This window comes from Lycium ferocissimum, chromosome 4 (genome assembly GCF_029784015.1).
Source record: "Lycium ferocissimum isolate CSIRO_LF1 chromosome 4, AGI_CSIRO_Lferr_CH_V1, whole genome shotgun sequence".
Classification (NCBI taxonomy): Eukaryota; Viridiplantae; Streptophyta; class Magnoliopsida; order Solanales; family Solanaceae; genus Lycium; species Lycium ferocissimum.
In genome coordinates this window covers 34,600,344-34,619,113 of record NC_081345.1, presented here as the reverse complement: position 1 = coordinate 34,619,113, position 18,770 = coordinate 34,600,344, and the positions used below count along the sequence as shown (strand labels likewise).

At 31.4% G+C, this 18,770-nt stretch overlaps 2 protein-coding genes and 1 pseudogene across 2 annotated transcripts; all 3 read right to left on the bottom strand.

The window, feature by feature from the left end:
* Positions 1-993: 993 nt before the first annotated feature.
* Positions 994-1,746, bottom strand: LOC132054630 (kunitz trypsin inhibitor 5-like). The gene has a single exon (XM_059446606.1). The coding sequence runs from the start codon at positions 1,652-1,654 to the stop codon at positions 998-1,000; it is 657 nt and encodes a 218-aa protein (XP_059302589.1). The 5' UTR covers positions 1,655-1,746; the 3' UTR covers positions 994-997.
* Positions 1,747-5,849: 4,103 nt separating this feature from the next.
* LOC132053977 (kunitz trypsin inhibitor 5-like) lies at positions 5,850-6,522 on the bottom strand (the record flags this gene model as incomplete). Its single annotated transcript, XM_059446062.1, has 1 exon — positions 5,850-6,522. A coding segment is annotated over one exon (540 nt), but the record flags the coding sequence as incomplete, so codon positions are not given.
* Positions 6,523-9,235: 2,713 nt separating this feature from the next.
* LOC132052501 (kunitz trypsin inhibitor 5-like) lies at positions 9,236-10,038 on the bottom strand (annotated as a pseudogene).
* Positions 10,039-18,770: the final 8,732 nt, after the last annotated feature.

Genomic DNA, 18,770 nt, shown 5'->3' with positions numbered 1-18,770 from the left:
TAATTTATGGATCCACGTGTCCTTAATCACATACACAAATTCAACCTTAACGATTTTCCGTGTAAACAATATGAATATTTCTAATGTGAAGTATGCAAAGAACTCAGTCATACTATATCGTATTTCATGATCCTCGATTACCTTCGCTAATTCTAGTTATGGATAAAATGAAAAATGAAGGGTTACTTGTAATTGATTTTTTTTTCTTAGACATTATTAAATACCAGGCTTACTTTACCAAATACTTCACTCGTTTTATCTTCTAGGAAATTGACCACTGAATTGTTATACGCCCTCCGTTCACTTTTACTTATCTACTATTCTAAAAATAGATATTCACTTTTACTTGTCAATTTTAGCATATTAAGAGAAAAATATTTTTTTTTCTGTTTTATCCTTAACATTAATTACTCATTTCAAATCATCTTCCAAGTCTTTTAAGAGTATACATTAATTAATACGGCTATCATGATAAAATATATACTTCATTTATTATTTTTTAAGGGTTTACAAAATCCATAGTGAACAAGTAAACGTGAACGGAGCTAGTATGTAAGGTAAAATTATCAAGTTCTACGCCAAATATCCAAGTTTGAATTACCTAAAACTTCTCTCTCTTTCAATTATGAAAGGATTCACGCGATTCATATAATATTGTTATCGATTAAACGCGACATTATAACTTTTATTTCTATTATTTGGTTTAATAATGAAAAGAGAAGATTCATGTTGGCAACCACAATTTGTTTTGAAATTGATGCAATGTTAATATGTTATTATTGATTAGATGAGACACTAGCAAACATGGTAAGATAAACAGTGTTTTCAAGAAAAAAAGAGATCGACAAGGCGGGAAGATTAACACCAATTCGACAGAAAAAGATTAAGCCATGTTCAATTAACGAATTGAACACAAGCAACATTCATCAGAGGGAGCAGAACATTATTGCAAGCTCCCAATTAACCATAGAAGTACTGGAGATCTACAAATGCAGGATCAGAAAGTCTTCTTGAACATGACTCTAAATGGAGTGTCACTGAGAGCCAAAAACCTGACTCCATCCTTGCTGAAAATCCCAACATTTTTGCAAATAACTTTACGAAAATTGCACACACTTGGACAGAACACAAACTTATAATCCTTCTTAAATTTCTCAATCTTGAACCAATTGCTCACAGTTTGTGGACCCGGGTTCCCTTCAACTCCACCAGTCACCACAAAGTACTGCTTCAACTCTTCATCATAAGGCCCAAGTTTCCAAATAGTTTCTCTAGCACAAATAGTTGGAGTGAAAAACCTGACATTTAGATCAGTGGACAAACTAACAGCGCCTTTTTTCGCGTCGACACGTGTAAAGACCACAGGCAATCCTTCTTGGACCTCGGCGGCCTCTTGAATAATGTCTCTAGGACAAGTGTTGTTTTGTTTAACGTTGGATGGGTATAGCCCGCCTCCTCTTCCTCGGATCACTGGTAAGATGAAATAGTTGGGACCCGCTTGGACTTTGTCGCCATTGATGTCAAGAACTGGAGATGGTGATGAACCTGCTAAGAGTCTTGAGGGGTTGGGTACACACAATGTGAAAGGGATAATTGAAAGTGACAGGAGTAGCAAAAGGGTGTTCATTTTTTCTTCGTTAAAATTGAGATACATTTCAGTGTGCAGTTGATATGAGTGCTTATGGGCAAGTGGATGTCAATTTATAGAGGGATACGGTGATGTTTTTTGCACGCGGGTGGATCTCCAATTTCCATACTTGTTTATTTCACGGGCGGCTCCAAGGATAGGTCAGTCAAGCCATTGTCTTAGGACCCAAAATTTCACTACTAAAAAATATTTATTTTCTCACTAATTTCTCATTGAAAATTTTTTAGTGAATATTTTGTATTGTATGTTGGTGGAAAAACTTGAAATAGTACTATTTTCACGTGAAAAATTTATGATGTTTCCGAACGTTTTAATGAGAACTTATTTCTCACCATGCGTTTTCCCAGTGAGCACGTTCGGTGGAAATGAGGTGAAAAAATCATATCTAAAAACACACATTTCCAACTTAATGTCAGTAGCAAAACACTCTATTTCTAGTAGCGTTTGAAGGGCCTAAATTTACTTACTTATTATTATTATATACTATATAATTTATATAAATAATTTTTATGAATAAAAATGTTACAATATTTTTTTGTTGTTGTTTGATTGAGGTTATTTTATATCAATAGGTTCATAAGATGCGATAATTTTCTTCATTCATTAGTTAGTGTATTTGATTCACTCTTCAATTTTAATTTTATTCTTTTTATATAGGAATCAAGTTATTTGCATCGCCAACATAATGCACTTTTTTACAATCTTCTCTGAAATATCGCGAACACAAAATTAAAGCATTCATGCACCCTTTTTCTTCTACTGTAATTCAACGTTATTTACAATATATTTTAGATATTCACCAATGAGTGATACTTAATAGAATAAACTACAATTATCGTTTAAATTGATCAGAAGGTGTAAATATTTTTGACATTGTCAATGCTCATAATTTAAACTATTATGTTATGTACGTTCATTTGTTTTCTTGTTTGTGATGATAGTCAAATCAAAATTTTCGCTTTGAGTCCAAGATCTCAACATCCGATAATCCATCACTTTATTCTTTTGCTCTTCTCCCTATTTCCTTTTTAAATTCATTATTTTTGTCTTAACTGATTAATTTATTTTTTAGAAAGCAAATATTTTTTTGTTAGCGTACAAATTTTATAAAATAAATCTACGAGCCTCAAAATATGATTTGTCTTATGTCATGAGATCTGTTGAGCCACCCATGCTTTATTTCTCCGTCCCAATTTATACTATCATGTTTTGCTGAGCATATAATTTAAAAAGAAAAGAAGGTTTTTGAAATTAATAATTTTAAAAAAGCAATAAATATTTGTGTGACTATAAATCATGCCTAAGAATAAAATGAATATTTAAAAAACAAATTTTTAAGTACTAATAAATATAAAAATGTGTCTTTTCTTGGGACTGAATAAAACAAAACACTGTCACATTAATAGGGACGTAGGAAATATTTATTTTTCATATACTCCCTTTGTTTCAAAATAAGTATCGTTTTTTTTCATTTCGAGAATCAAATTAATTTTCGAAGCTAAATTGGCCAAAAGAAATTTAATATTTTAAAATTAAAATTAGATATTAAATAAAACTATGCAAAAAGTACTACTATAAGTAATAGTAGTAATTCTTTTCATGTCAACTTGATAATAAATATGTCTTCAAATATTAGTCAAAATTTTCAAAGTTTGTTTCTTGAAAAGTGAAAAGCATCAAATAATTTTAGACAGAGAAGTATAAATAATATTGACCAATTCAATGCTAAAATATGAATGAATTTGTAATTTGCCACCGACGCGCGCCAAGGGAACAAAATGCGGCTTTCGTCAAATACATGCGTAATTAAGTACGTAGTCATTTTTGCAATGGAATGCAACCCGTCAAAGGGCTTAACGCGTTTAAAAGATATGGTTAGAAGTTAGAACGACATATCTGCGATGAGGTTGGGGTTTGACTTTTTGGCATTGGTTTTTATCTGTGTTTGGGGGATTTTTTGACAAAAAGTTTAAAAAAATTGTTTACTGCTTGTGCTTCGATAAACCTTAACTAGAGTTACTTTTATTATTTGAAGAATAATTAACATGACACATCAAAAGCTGAAACTAATTGTTTTAAAATCAAATGGGTCTTGGTAGTGCTGTAACTTTATTTTACGAAAATTATTCATGGGAAAGAGAAAAAGGTCGGGTATTGAGAAAATAGGACAATAACATTATGAAAAGAAAAAAAAAATTATGTTGTGGAGGACCTCTTTTTGGCATTTGGATGCAACTTTGGTTTATTAATTTGGAAAATTACTCTAGTGATGACTACTTATATTATATGATATCTTTTGAAATATAGGACTCCTAGTTTACCTGTTCGGTAGAGCGAAGAGACATCATGAGATGGAGGCATATGGTTTTATTTAATTCTCATTATTTAATATTTAAATTAGTGAAACAGAGGTTAAAGTGGTTCCACCTCATAAAAAAAATGACTCTTTCTGTCAAAAATGAATGATGTTTGCAATTACTAGATTTGTTGAAATTAAGTATAAAAATATTGCAGAGCATAGATCGTGATTTTAAGAAAGTAGATGTATTGTAAACCATACGTATTAGAGAAAGTCATTCCGAGAGATAATATTATTTAAAATTACAAGTAATAACAATGTGGTATAAAAAGGGGTCGAGGATAATGTTTTTAACACCCAATTTGCTAGTAGAATACCGAGAGGGAAACAGTATGAAATGGACGCTTATGTTTTGTCTAATTCTTTTATTTTTACAATATAAATTGCTGAATGCGCATTATATTATTTGCAATGGAATTCATAGTCAGCATTTTCTGGGTATCACCTCACGCCCACGTGGCTAGACGTGGAGAGCTGAAAGCAATCGATTTTGCACGCATTTCATACTCTGTTAGAGAAGTGGTGGTGCTATTGTTTAGATATCATTACACTCGTTTTGTCAATGTGGGAAGAGGCTCACTGATATTTCCTTGAGACTTGAGTAGTGGGTACACCTCACCCTCAATATTGGAGTTTTAAGTGAAGGTCACGAGTTTAATTTCACCATTTTTTTTTTTTTTTGAAAAAAATAAAGCGAGTTACATATTTTGGTTTTACGCCAAGTAATTTAACATTTTTTGCAAGTCAGTAGTGGATGTAGTTATTCGGCAACTGATTTACAGTTACAGTATTTGAATTCACTAATTTTTATGTGGAGGAAGGATTATGTAAGAATTCATTACAATTTTAAACAATATTAAATTTGGACGCATAATTTTGAAATCACAATAAATTCAATATTAAAAACTTTAAAGGTAGAATCTTGAAATATTTTTGAATCATCTTTACTATAGATTATTATGCTTATTTATCTTTTAGATGATTTAATTATATAAATATTGATACAGTCCATGTAAATTTTGACCAACAATTTAAAATGTGTATTTCATCGCATATTAACATGAGAAGACTTGCAACTTATGCTTTTGGTATTGTTTTGAATTTTAATGTTGGGTAATGCCAACATCCTGCCTATGACAAGGCCCACGAGGGGGCCGGGGTGGCCCGGATCGGAGTCGATCGAAATGACACTTGCTTGGTGGGCATAGTTAAAAAATAAAGTTGTGCCCTTACTATAAGCTATAGCTTTTGGCGCAATGCTAATTAAGCGCTTGATCCTAATGAGTGATATCAGAGCTAAGGTCATAAGTTCGATTCCCAAGAGCAAAATGTTGCCTGAGGCAGGTGTTAGGAGAGGGATTGTTGGGTAACGCCAACATCCTGCCTATGGCAAGTTCCACGAGGATGATGGGATGGCTCGGGTTGAAGTAAAAATCGAACGTGGATGACGCTTGCCTAGTGAGCTTAGTTAAGATATAAAGTGAGGATTGGGAGGGAGATTATTGGGTAACGCCAACATCCTTCCTATGGCAAGGCCCATGAGGGGGCTAGGGTGGCCCGAGTCGGAGTCAAGATCGAACATGAATGACGCTTGCTTGGTGGACTTAGTTAAGAAATAAAGTGCACCCTTGCTATAAGCTATAACTTTTGGCACGATGGTAAGCGCTTGATCCTCTAACATTTAATTAGTAAATTTTCTAAATAAATAAATGTTATGTAATAAGTAACTTAATTATGTAGTAAAATTATTAAAATTCCCAATGCATCCGCGAATTTAGCAAATGTCAGATAAAACAATGCTGTAGTGGGAACAGCAAAGGGTAAGAGAACAAAGAAACACCATTGGAGCGGAAAATCAAACAGCTAATATTAAGTTGCATCACAAACCGAAAAGCAACCGAGATTACAACAGAAACTAAATTAGAGGAAAATGACCACACGCCATAAAACTGAAAACACAGAAAGGTACATTGGATCAGAAAGTCTTCTTGAACATGACCCTAAATGGAGTGTCACTGAGAGCCAAAAACCTAACACCATCCTGAATGAAAATCCCAACATCTTTGCAAATAACCTTACAAAACGTGCACACACTAGGACAGAGCACAAACTTATAATCCGACCCAAGTTTCTCAATCTTGAACCAATTGCTCACAGTTTGAGGCCGTGGATTCCCTTCAACTCCACCAGTAACCACAAAGTACTGCTTCAACTTATCATTATACTCACCAACTTTCCAAATAGTCTCTCTTGCACAAATAGTTTGAGTAAAAAACCTGACATTAAGGTCAGTGGATAGACGAACTACGCCTTTTTTTGGATCCACTGGGGTGAAAACCACAGGCAATCCTTGTTGGACCTCGTTGGCGTCTTGAATAATGTCCCTAGGACAAGTATTGTTTTGTTTAACGTTGGATGGGAAAAACCCGCCCCCTCTTCCTCGTATCACTGGTAATACGAAGTAGTTCAAACCAGCTCGGACTTTATCGCCGTTAATATCAAGGACTGGAGATGGTCAAGGACCTTCCGAGATTTCTGAGGGATTTACTATACAAAAGGCAAAATGAGAGCAAAGGATATTCATTTTTGTTTAGAATTAATTAGCTCCTGATGACTGGTGTGTTGAATTGAGGACGTAAAAGTCCATTTATAAAGGGCTGCGGTGTTGACTTGCACGTGGGTCTCCAGTTTTTTTCACTTTAGAGCTAAAATTATGAAATTATTTTTACCACAATACATAATTGGACTTTATTCATTATAATATTATGATTATATAATTAATCTTTTATTATATTATAATAATTGAAATTTACATGCTATAATAATAAAATAAATATATAATTACTAATATTATTATAATGGTACTGTAGTCATACTGCCCGTAGATTTTGTTGTATACTGATATATATAGCAGGTGAAATTTAGTTACTTTAAATGGGACAAGAACATATTTTTGTATTGTTAGTATTATTATGGGGAAAATTGAGCAAGTACAATTAATGTAGTGAATAAATTTTAGTTACTTTAATAGGATACAAATAATTTCATGTTAAAAATTTAGTGATCGTACGTAAAATTAGGGAAAATTCACTAATTTAGATCTATTATTTGAGAATTACTTCAACAAAGATAAATTATCCTTGGCCTCATAAACATATGCTTCTCAAACATAGTTAGCCTATTGTGATAAGAAATCATGTGCACTGAGTCTAATTTTACCCTAAAAACTAGTACATGAATTAAATTTAATTTTCTATTCATATTATATTAAAAAGACAAAAGATTTTAGAAATGTTGGTTGAATTTTGTGCCCTTATTGAACAATCTATGATAGACAAAATTGTTATACAAAAGGACAAAGTCCCGTGATGTAAAACTCAACATGTTGTGTAATGCGAAGAAGAGACCATGCGGTTGCTTATGAGATTATTAATATTTCTTGTTTTAATTTGATAAATAGTAGCTGAATATGAGGATAAAAGTTCATTCCCACAGCCATAGGGAATAACACTCGCAAAGAATCATAATGTACGATAGGATTCGGATAAGGTCGAATCTTGGTAATTTTTAGTTTAATATATACTCCCTCCATCTCATCATTCTAAAAAATATCGGAGTTCAAGGCAAAATTAATTATTGTTTTCCTATTTCACTCTTAGTAGAATTTTTCTTGAAGACTACAAACTCCTTCATTAACACATAAATTGATTTGAACATTTAATGTAGAGAGATAATAACTTAGACATAAATAATGTTAAATTAGAAAGAAAGCTTTTAAAATTAATTATTTTTGTTTTACCATATTTCACTCTTTTTTCCAACTGGGTAAAAGATGTTTAAAATATTCATAGTAATTCTTTTATCTATTTAAATATGTAATAAAACCGTAGTGTGAACTGTGAAACATTTTTAACACATAAATTGATTTGATTTTATTTAATTCTCAATATTTTAATAATTATATATGTAAAGAGATAATAACTTCAGATATAAATAAGAAAATTTAAATGAATTTTGTAATTTAAATAGAAACGTTAAAAAAATTAAGGATAAATTTCTAAGATAAAACGGTAACTAACTCCATACTCCAAATTAAATTTCATTGATTGTGTATGTAGTTTAAGTATATTTGCGTAATGAAGAATTCTTTTTTGCTACATAATCATATATAATAATTTATTTGTTCCAAATTCGTATTTTTTTTTGTCACTTCGCAATAAATATGGAGCATAATTTATCCCCAATTATATTTTCTTAGTGCAATGACCATTTTTTCAACGATTTATCTCCAACTTTTATTATTTTAGCGAAATTAGAGGCACGAATGTAAGTCATTTTTCTAATAATCGAAGGTAACCATTTTCCTTTTCTAATTTTCTTTTGAAATTATTTTTCATATTGAATCAGACTAAAAACAATATGTTATAGCATTATGTCTCTGTGTTTTGCAAACAGACTTTGTTTCATAATATTGTGTTAATTATTGAAAAAAAGACATTTCTAAGTTTAAAAGATTTGTATAGAATATAAATTCCATTGTTTTTATGCATAATTTAAATAAAAAAAAAATGGTTATCCGATATATTTATTGTACATGAAATTAGTAAAGATGATTTATAAATAAGGATAGCATTCAAGAGTGAAAATATTAAATTCTCTGTGAAACATGTTGTTTCAAACTTTTTCTAAATCTAAACTTAATTTTTCCATAAAAAAATGTATGCTATCGGATGACTTTTTTCTTAAAATTTAAAATATATTTCTTATGTTCAGTTTTGGAAAAATTGCATTATTTTTCCTTTCTTGACAACTTATCAATTTAGATGATCTTTAAAAAATGGACAGTCTATATGTTGATTTAAATATGTTAATTATATACAATCATGCTATTACATTAATACAAATTAATAAAGCGTTTCTTATATATGATTAAAATGATCAAAGCTGATTTGTAAAGAAAGACAAAATAAATTAATCTGAATACTGTGCTCCACAATGTTTTCACCAAATTAGTCACATGGCATCAACATTTTCAAAATCTTTTTGGGCATAAAAATTGACTCAAACTTGGCATGATTGAAAGAAGTTGCACTTCAGGTAATAAAGTGCATAAGCAGGGGCAAAAAGCCCAATGGACCAACCGCTCAAGAAAGCTAGCGGTGCATAAGTAGGGGCAAAAAAATGCATTAGTGGGAACAACAAAGGTGTAAGAGAACGAAGAAACACTATTGGAGTGGAAAATCAAACAGCTAATTAAGTTGCATCACCAACCGAAAAGCAACCGAGATTACAACAGAAACTAAATAAGAGGAAAATGACCACGCCATAAAACTGAAAACACAGAAAGGTAAATTGGATCAGAAAGTCTTCTTGAACATGACCCTAAATGAGTATCACTGAGAGCCAAAAACCTAACACTATCCTGAATGAAAATACCAACATCTTTGCAAATAACCTTACAAAACGTGCACACACTTGGACAGAACACAAACTTATAATCCGATCCAAGTTTCTCAATCTTGAACCAATTGCTCACAGTTTGAGGCCCTGGATTCCCTTCAACTCCACCAGTAACCACAAAGTACTGCTTCAACTTATCATCATACTCACCAACTTTCCAAATAGTCTCTCTTGCACAAATAGTTGGAGTAAAGAACCTGACATTAAGGTCAGTGGATAGACGAACTACGCCTTTTTTGGGATCCACTGGGGTGAAAACCACAGGCAATCCTTGTTGGACCTCGTTGGCCTCTTGGATAATGTCCCTAGGACAAGTATTGTTTTGTTTAACGTTGGATGGGAAAAGCCCGCCCCCTCTTCCTCGTATCACTGGTAATACAAAGTAGTTCGAACCAGCTCGGACTTTATCGCCATTGATGTCAAGAACTGGAGATGGTGAAGGACCTGCAGAGATTTCTGAGGGATTTGCTGTAGAAAAGGCAAAATGGACAAGGAAAAATGAGAGGAAAAAGATAGTACTCTTCATTTTTGTTTAGAATTAATAAGCACCCTGGTATGTTGAATTGGGATGTAGGAGTCCATTTATAAAGGGGAACGGTGATGACTTGCACGTGGGTCTCCAATTTTTTTCACGTTAATTAAGACTAAACATATGAAATTATTTTTACCACAATATGTAATTGAACTTTATTTGTACAATATTAAAAACTATAATATTTCTTTTATATCACGACAAGCTAAGGCAAACTATGTATGAGAAGCATATCGTTTATGAGGCCAAGACAATTTATCTCTGTTAGATAATTTCTAATTAGTAGATCTAAGTTAGTGACTTATTGCTAATTTCACGTATAATCACTAAATGTTGATATAAAATTATTTTCTATTCTATTAAAGTAACTATATAGCCTATTACATAATACAACTTGCTAAATTTTTTCGATAATAGTACTAACAGTACAAAACTATTTTCTTTTCTCATTTAATGTAACTAAATTTCGCTCATTCTATGTCACATAGTAATATCATTAAATTTTACCATTATAAAAACAAAACCTATCATCAGTATGACTATACTATTATAATATTAGTTAATTATTTGTACCTTATTATTATTATTATTTTATTACATATAAATTTCAACTATTACAATATAACAAATAAAATTGAACCTAATTCATGGCCAAAAGATAAATGTAAGAATTTTCCAATATATATAAGAAGATCAAGTGCCACCAACAATGTAGAGTCCACGGTTGCAAACAAGGTTTTAATTAACTTGCTGTAGGATCGAGTCATTATATGATCAAATCCAAAAAGCCTATTTAAGTAGGGATTCGGATATGGTCGAATCTTGTTAAGGTTTAAATGTATAAAGTTATTACTTTTGACAGGGAGTATATAATTATTTTATGTTCAACACGTTGTGGCGAAGAAGAGAATGCGGTTTTATGAATTATTACTATTCTGGTAACATTTAATATAACTACGAGGATACGAGTTCATTCGCATAGGGAATAACACTCACAAAAAAACATAATGAAAGTAAGGATTCGGATAAGGTCGAATCTTGTTAACGTTTAAATGTTTAAAGTTATTAGTATTTATTTAGATGTCATATAAAAGTATAGGAACTGTTAGTTTTATAGTGCGCAAAAGATTTTTTTTCTTCTTTAAATTGGGGGTAGGGGAGGGAATTAAAAGGCGGGGAATTGAACCGTCATCAACAAGGTGAAAGTTCAAATAGTCAATCGATTGAGCTACTAAAATTCTACGGGCAAAATATGTTTCAAAAATTCATAGTAATTCTTCTATCTCTTTAATTAAATATGTAATGAAACTGTCGTATGAATTGTGTTACATAATTTAAACGCAATTTGCCTATTGAATCATGAGAAATTGCAGAATGGAGTGACAGTCACATGATTTTATTTAATTCTCAATATTTTAATTTTTGACAATTTCAATTTGTATTGGCACATGGTCGGTAAGGTGGTAACTGGTGAGACATGCTAAGTGGTAATTAATAAAGACCAACGTGCCAGCTATTAGGCTCATACTCTCGCCTTTGCACTTTATACTACTATTTTAAATTAAAAGGTTAATTTTTATTGTTAATATATAAGTAGTTGTAGTAGTATTATTCAATCTGCTTTTTTTTTTTTTTTTCAATAACGATAAGTGTGAAGAATTTGAGTTTCGCTTCGAGTATTTTAACGAAAAATTACTACCTCTTACTAACACAAATATGGAGTAACTTTCCTATTAAAGCTTAATTAGGCATGAAAAAATCGTCAGATACATTTTATGTTAAGCGAAAAAAAAAAATTAGAGTTTTTGAAATTAAATTATAGTTGGAAAAAAGTATTTGAAAGTTTTGTGTTTGTATTTAAACACGAATTTTACTTGGAATTAAAAAAAACCTATAGTTTTGTGAAGAAAAAACTTTTTAATACTCTTTAAAACTGTTTTTCTAACGTCAAATCCTCTTTTTCAAATTAAAATTTGAAATAATGAATCAGATTGTTAAACAAAAACTTATACCTTACGAACGGTATGTGTACGAGTATCAGTGTAATTGTATGGCCAAACAATAGTACTAGTACTATTTTAGAATACTTGTGTAATTGCATCTATAGAAAAGGGTCATATTTGCCCCTGCTATAAAATAAAAATAAAAAATAAAAAAATAAAACATATTTTCCCGCGATTATACTTTCCAACAAATATAGCCCTACAAGAGTAAATTCCCTAAAAGTCACCCATGTTTTGAGAATTGCTCATTAATATTACTTTTGTTTCTTTTAGGACTGGAATATCACTAAACTATCACTATTTTCCTCAAAATATACTAAACATACAAAGCCCTCCTTCTCTCTTAGTTGGCATGCCATGTCACATTAAAATTATATTTTTTAAAAATAAATTTATTGAACTCATCAAAACCATTCAACTCAAATCAATTTAACCAACCCAACCCTTGGTTTATACCCTTTTAAAAAAAAAAAAAGAACTACAGAAACAAACTCACTTTAATCAAACAGTTCATTATTTAAGCAGAAAATGCAATTAATTTATTGCAAGAATAATATATTCTAGCAGTAATAAGACAAACAAATCCAGCACACATTGATTGGTTTAACGGACCTGTATAGATTAAGCACTCACTTAATATGAGGACCTGTGGAGTAGAGCGGATTCTTCACCACATATTCAACATACAAGTTATAAATATACTTCAAAGATTCCGTTAGATCACCAGTTCTAGGATGTGTGACAAGGATGATCTGCAAGAATACAACATATGAACACAATTCAGACAAGCACCGGATGCTTGTCAGTCAAATAGAACCATTATGTATTTGTTGCCTATGAAGAAGAGAGGAGAAGCACACAAAGAGTGTACATTCATAAACAGTGATAATCTAATGCCAAGAAAATGTACCTTATCACAACCGCTACAATAATTACGAAGACATGGATTCGCTCTTCACACAGGAAATAACATTAATATTACCACGTTTTTAATATGAAATTCTTTAGTATACAAAACTCTCACTTCAAGTCCCTGTCATGCCTAAATAGATGGAGTTAAATGAGTTTGATGAGATTAAATAAATTTATTATTAAAAAAATAGAATTTTAATGTGACATGGCATGTCAACTAGGAGAGAAGGGAGATTTTGTGTGTTTAGTATATTTTGAAGAAAACTATTGTAGTTGTGTTATAATATTATTTAATTATGGATGCCTATCTTTAGGGGAAACTTTAGGTTTGTGACTTTGGCACGAAGTTAATTTTCTCCTATAAATAGAGATGTTCTCTTCATTGTATATCATCCCTAATAAGAGAAATAAAAGAATTCCTCTCTTCTCCTTTTGTCTACAATATTGTTCTTGCTTGCTTTATTATTTTATAACATGTTATCAGCACGAGTCTCTATAACGATGTTTAATAGCAATACACTGATTCAAGTATACAAACTATACTATCTTGAAAGGTTATATATTGCTACTACGTCTGGACAGTCCTTTCACGAATGTTTGGTTTGTATTGGTCAATGGATGACAATGCCATAAGTTCTATTTTCACTTTCGAGTGATCTGGTATGCTTTCAAACTCTTGCTGTTAGTTTATATTGAAAAGATTACAATTTCACAATCAATTAATTGATGAAAACTAATAGTTCATCTTCTTTATGTCTAATGCCAGTGGTTGACATGTTATACTGATTTCTTTAAACACTTGTTTTAAAAAGATCCAAAGAAAGAAAAATCATTGTATCGTTAGCCAGAGGAGTGGCATTCTTTTTGCGTTATATTTTCTTTTAATGTTTGCAAAGTAAGAACGAAGGTAATATAATTGCGTGATTGGCTAAAAGTTTAGTCTTCCATTCATATATATATGATAACTTTGTTTTGCTAATAACAGTATCGTTTTTTTTTTATCGGATCTGAGTAACTTAATTAGTTCACTGGGTCGTTCATGTCTCAACTTTGTTCTTGAAGAACAGTATTGTGGAAGGGCTAAGAGTGAGAATTTACAATAAATATGTGATCACCAGAAGTGACAATATTTTTTTAAGTCACGTTACGACTAGATTTATTTATGCATATAATCAACAAAAATGATAAATATTTTCATAGATTTGTTGTGATTATGATTGAAGATATATTAGAGAAAAATACTCTACGTTATATGGATACCTTGATTTGCTCCAAAAGTAACAACATCTTAAAAGAGGTATTAAGCTATCATGATATGCTCAGAACACGTAAAGATGATTTTGTTCCATTCCTGAAGAATGAGAACTTTTGATAAATATTACAAATACAGATCCATTCCCTAAAGTGAATGTGATGATATTTAGTAAAGAATATAAATACATACGTGTTTTTTTCTGTTGTTGTGAAAATACCACACCCCAACTCTAGAAGAAATATAATAATGGAGAAGAAATATTCTAAGTACTCTATACTTTACTCCCGAAGTAGTAAACACTGAAATTTACTCCTGAAGTAGTAAACTCTGAAATCTGCTCTCGAAGTGGCAAATTTTGAACTCTATTATTGTTTATCTCATGACACCAATAGCGTTTAATTAAAATTTCTTTTATGATACCAGCAGTATCTAAAATATATTTGAAAGAACAAAATCAATTAAGGGCTCCAGAAGAGATGATTATTTATCTAGAAGATTATGACACCAATAGTGTCTAAAAAATATTTGTTTGAAATCTCATGACACCAAGGTAGGACGGCTGTTTCCGAAAGACCCTCGGTTCGATAAAAAGCATAAAAAGAGGTCGGATAAGGCTAAGAGATTCAAAGCGATATGGAAATGCAAATAACGAAAGCGACATAGATAAAATAGGATAATTCGAAATAACAAGATAATAGCATAAATCGAGCAAAGAAATTATACGCAATAATACTATTTGATAACGAGACTACAAAAACGGGTCCTCCAAACCCTCCTATCTAAGGTCATGTCCTTCGTGTATCGTAATCGCGCCATGTCGTGTCTAATTACCTTTATACTTTTTCGGCCTACCCCTACCTCGATCGAAACCATCCATGGCCAACCTTTCACACCTCCGCACCGGGGCATCTATGTCTCTCTCTTCACATGCCCAAAAAATATCTTGTCTTTATGGACTCGCACCTTGTCCCGAATATCCTTATTAAAGCCACACATCCATCTCAACATTCTCATCTCGGCAACTTTTATTTGAACGTGAGAGATCTTAATCGCTTGCCAACACTCCGCCCCATACAACATAGTCGGTCTAACCACCACTTTGTAGAAAAAAAAAACTCCTGAAGAGTAAATTAAAGACTCTTGAAGAGCTTATATACTATTACGGTATTCGTTCGAGATTGTATTAGATGAAGTTGTTATGATCGAAATACAAGTTATAGTAAACCCAAAGTTTACTAAGATAAATGGCTATCAAATTAAAGCTATAAATGATGGGAGGATTAAACATCTTCAAAATCATAGTGGGTATGAAATATGCATGTTAAAGATTACCCTCTTTATTCCCCCAGTTATACTATACATATATATGCATGATGAAATCACATGTCACAGTAAACTAGAAGTTTCTTGATACAAAAAAAGAATTCATGTCATAGTAAATCAAAAGTTTACTAAAATAAATAGCACATGGCATGGTAAACTTGAAGTTTACTATTATAAATAATTTTATCGATTGGCATGAGCAATTTGGCCATCCCGATTCAAATATGATGTGCAGATTGAGTATTCATATTGAAGAACTAGAAGATTCTTCAAGAATTTATTGTGTTGCTTGTTCTCATGATAAGTTGATTATACTGGTCAATATTGGAATTGAATTCCCTAAATTCTGGAAATATATAAAAGGTGAATATGGGCCAATTCACTTGTTATATGATTTCTTAAATAGATGCATTGATAAGACAGTAACATGTGCATTTATCGTCAACCTGCAGTTTGACATATGCAAAGTTACTTGCTCAAAATGATTGAGTAGAAAGCACAATTTTCAGATTATGTAATCAAGACAATCCATCTTGATAGTGCTGGTTTATATCCAAGTTGGTTTGGCGTTAAATGCCTCCACTAAATAGCTAAACCATTGCTTATGATAACAAAGCTTCATGTGTCGATCTGAAATATGATATATTGCATACAACAACATTTATATGCTTCAGACCAAAGAATTATGATAAATTCTCCCCCCACGATTGGTTCAAGGTCAGGAACCAGATATTTCCATCTAACAATTTTTATGTGTGGTATATGATTGATTAATCTACCATGATGCACAAAGATGGATTCCTCTAAAGAGGATATGAAATATATGTTAGTATTTCTAACATAAGGGGGAGAGAATAAGTAGCTTGGAAATATGTCTTGAATTACCATTAAAATGATCCTCATTCAAAAAGGTAATTCAAGTTAAATGCTAGAAGCATTCTTTGGTGCAAAACTAGTTTCATATTTCAGCTGCAAAATGCTCCTATTAATATTAATGTCCCTGAAGGACAAAGTATACAACATGCATGAAGCATGGTAGATAAATCGGTTCCAAATGAAGTAACCCTTAAAAATGGAGAGGAGCAAATGATCAAAATGGTCATAATAAGGAGGCAATGTGCTCTTGAAAAGCATACGACATAACACTTCATGAAACCTAATGAGAGGTTTAGGTACCTAAAATAATGAAAGTGATGAAATCTCAATAAGTTATGTATAAGTTATGTCACATTGTGAATCGATACAAATGATATATCGTCGACGATATCTTTGGGACAATATGACGCAATATTATAAAAAAATTGTGAGGATCTAAATATATGTCTATAAAGCATGCCAACATAAACATTATTACCAAGTGAAATGATGCATTTTGGTAAGCTTCAAGCTTATTGGACTTGCAATCCAGACAACAGAAAATGCCACTCTTTTAAATATTAATGGATATTGTCACTTGACAAAATTTATATGAAAATTCTTGAAGAATTTTGAATGCCTGAAGCATATACAAGTTCTAGACGTTATGTTCATTATTCTTATATGAATTAAGTCAAGAAAGGTGAATGTAATTTAATCACCTTAACGAATGTTTAATGACTACGGGTCTATTTATCCCTATGTCTTTGTGGAAATCAAAATCTGTCATATTGTTAGTGCAAGTTGATGACTTGAGAATTATTGAAACTCTTGAAGAGTTTTCAAAAGAAATAGATTATCTACTAAAAGAAGTTGAAATGAGAAACTTGAGAATTTTTTTGGTCCTGAAGTGCCATATCTTTATGCAATTGATGCATTTATATATTTTGCTATGACTATGAGGGATTATGGCCATACGATGTGGTTTTACATGATAGTCAAATCATATAAAGATAACATCTGTTTATAAAGCAAGTCGGGATTGCACTTGGAGTGATTTGAACAATATTATATGCCGATGCAACTCTATCCAGGCAAGATGCGACATACATAGTCCAACTAAAAAAAGTGGATTCATAAAAGGACAAAGCTCTATTTCACCAAAGTTGTTCTTCCAAACGAGCTCCAAAGAATGGTGATATCAAGGTGCAACAAATTGTTCGAGTGATAATATGGCTGATTTTTACTCACCAAGTCTATACCAACTGCAACTCTCGAATGAAGATGTGAAGATTCAAGTTTTTGGATTGAAGTTCTCATCAGGAGGAGTTAATACGCGTTGTACTCTTTTTCCCTTTCAAGGTTTTTTTCCCATTGAGTTTTTCCTTGTAAAGTTTTTAATGAGGCAACCAAATAGCGTATTATTATAAATGTGTACTCTTTTTCCTTCACTAGATTTTTTCCCACTAGGTTTTTTCTAGTAAGGTTTTAACGGGGCACATTATCTATCAAATAGACATCCAAGGGGGAGTGTTATAAATATTATTTAAGTATGGATGTCTATCTTTAGGAGAAACTTTAGGGTTTTTAACTTTGGCACCAAGTTAATTTTCTCCTATAAATAGAGATGTTCTCTTCATTGTATATCATACCTAATAAGAGAAATAAAAGAATTCCTCTCTTCTCTTTTTGTCTACAATATTGTTCTTGCTTGCTTTATTATTTTATAACAAGTTGGATGATATTCTTCTAGTCTTAAAAGAAACAAAAGTGATATTAGTGGGCAATTCTCAAACATGACTCGCCGTACAGTCATACTTTAGAGCTATATTTATTTCTCACTTTTAAAATTGACTATATTTACCACTCGCCTGTTAAAACTTCATTTTCTGCTTTAAAACGTCAAGTGTCATGCTCTTATTGAACCAAAAAACAACCCCATTTTTAACTCTAAACTAGCCTGACTTACATTTTTACCCACACCCAAATTACTCTCCTTTCTCTCTCTATCCGGAAGATATCGTTGAGCCTGCAAAATCAATTGTTTGGTCCAGAGCTCCCTAATCTTTTTTCTCCCCCAATTCCTTCGTCCTTTTTTAAGCAAACAAATCAAGTTTTATTAGATATAGTTTAGTAAATAAATATAAGGTTTAATTTATTAAATTATTCCTATTTATTAAATATTTTTGAGAATTGAACTACTTCTTCAATTTTAAGGATATCGTTGAGAATAATTGCCATTATAAAGAAATACAACTAAATAAATATAATGTATAATTATTATTAAATTATTCCTATTTATTAAATGAATAAATAAAATGTTTATTTGGGGAATTCACGCAATTTTCGGTTATGTAATTATCAATTTTGGCACGATTAAAAAGAACTACTTTTTATTCGGATTTTTTATTTTTTATATATAT